The sequence below is a fragment of the Fopius arisanus genome, unplaced genomic scaffold, assembly GCF_000806365.1.
Source record: "Fopius arisanus strain USDA-PBARC FA_bdor unplaced genomic scaffold, ASM80636v1 scaffold00023, whole genome shotgun sequence".
In the NCBI taxonomy this organism is placed as follows: domain Eukaryota; kingdom Metazoa; phylum Arthropoda; class Insecta; order Hymenoptera; family Braconidae; genus Fopius; species Fopius arisanus.
The window spans coordinates 404,666-406,164 of record NW_011887762.1 but is presented as its reverse complement, the minus strand read 5'-3'; the positions used below and the strand labels follow the sequence as shown (position 1 = coordinate 406,164).

The 1,499-nt window shown below is 39.1% G+C and overlaps 1 protein-coding gene across 1 annotated transcript in view; it reads left to right on the top strand.

Moving 5' to 3' along the window:
- Positions 1-1,499, top strand: part of Cth (Cystathionine gamma-lyase) — a gene marked incomplete in the record, with an annotated part of 8,894 nt that overhangs the window by 5,096 nt on the left and 2,299 nt on the right. Inside the window, 1 exon segment of the mRNA XM_011301474.1 lies at positions 599-751. Within this exon segment, the coding sequence (XP_011299776.1) occupies positions 599-751 (153 nt within the window).

The window sequence follows — 1,499 nt, the reverse complement described above, 5'->3', positions numbered from 1 at the left end:
TATTTTGCTGCATCTTTACTTTTGACTCCTATTTGATGTAGATTTTGCATGTCCACCCGGGTGTTTACGATGCATGTCTCTCCAGAGTCGATTGACTAGAGGAAATTCCGGATAATTTTCGATAAAAATTCTCGGGTAAAGCCGTGGGAAGACCTCTAGAATGCATTGCGGTCATCTAATGGCGGAATAGGCAAATAGCGCCATTCATAACAAATAAAAATTAACAATTAAAAGTTTAACTGAAGTATTGTCGAATAGAGCGGTGTAACGCTTGTTTTGGTAAAGGTCTAGTGTAGGTATTTTCAAAACTTGGAAAATATTAAAAATTTGGGAAATATCACAGAAACTAGTTCTCTCGATGAATAAAACGCCATAACTCCCGTGGGAATGAATATACGCGAAAGAAACAACAACCATTTGGAGGCTATTTTCAGAAGCTTCAAAATCCTACAGCCTATGCATTCCTTAATCGAAAGGATCGAGAAGAAATAAAAGTGTCAGGAAACTCAGAGTGACAACCACTTTGTAAATAAGAAATGATTTTACGAATTATTACCAATGTTGTTCAAAAATTAACAAATTTCTTTTTATATTACAGCGTTGGGAATCGTTCCTTCACCTTTCGACTGCTACCAAGTTAACAGGAGCCTAAAAACCTTAGAAATCAGGATGGAGAAGCACATGACGAATGGTTTGGCAGTTGCTAAATTCCTGGAATCGCACTCGCATGTGAAGCAAGTGTTTCATCCATGTGAGTTCCTTTCTCGAATCTGAGTCATAATAGATAGATATAAATCGTCAGACAACGGGAACATAAGTAAGATTGATCGAGAAAAGAGGAGAATCTGACCGGGGGCTAAGGTTCACGGGAGAATGTTTTGTCCAACGCTTTCCCCTGATTTTTGGTATCTATATATATTCGTGTTTGGCAGTGTTCGGAAGGTTAAAATGGCCAATACCCCGAGTTGGACTCGAACCCAAGATGTTCGGTCACTGTCGCCGGCACAATTTTCTTATAAATAACAGACTTCTTTTTTGGCAGTGCTTCCGTCACATCCTCAACATGAGATAGCCAAAAAACAACAAACTGGACATAGTGGAATGGTAACGTTTTACCTGAAAGGTGATTCGCACAAATTTTTGAAAGCCCTTAAGATATTCACCCTGGCGGAGTCTCTAGGTGGTTTTGAATCACTTGCCGAATTACCGTAAGTAAACATATTAATTGAATTAATCACGTAATTCCTCTAAACGGAAAATTCTCCATGAATGCGGTTGAAAAATTTATACAAATGAGTGATCGTACCGCCCGCAAACGCGCGGGTACGAACCGATTTCTGTAAGAGAGTTATGACTTTGTAATCTCGCGCCACTTTAGGTGGACCAATAAGGAATTGTGGCTTCATGATTTCGAGATTTTCGAGATAATCGATTGTGTTAAGCGTGTCCCTTTGAGAATAGGATCGAGATTTTCGAGATAATCGATTATGTTAAGCGTG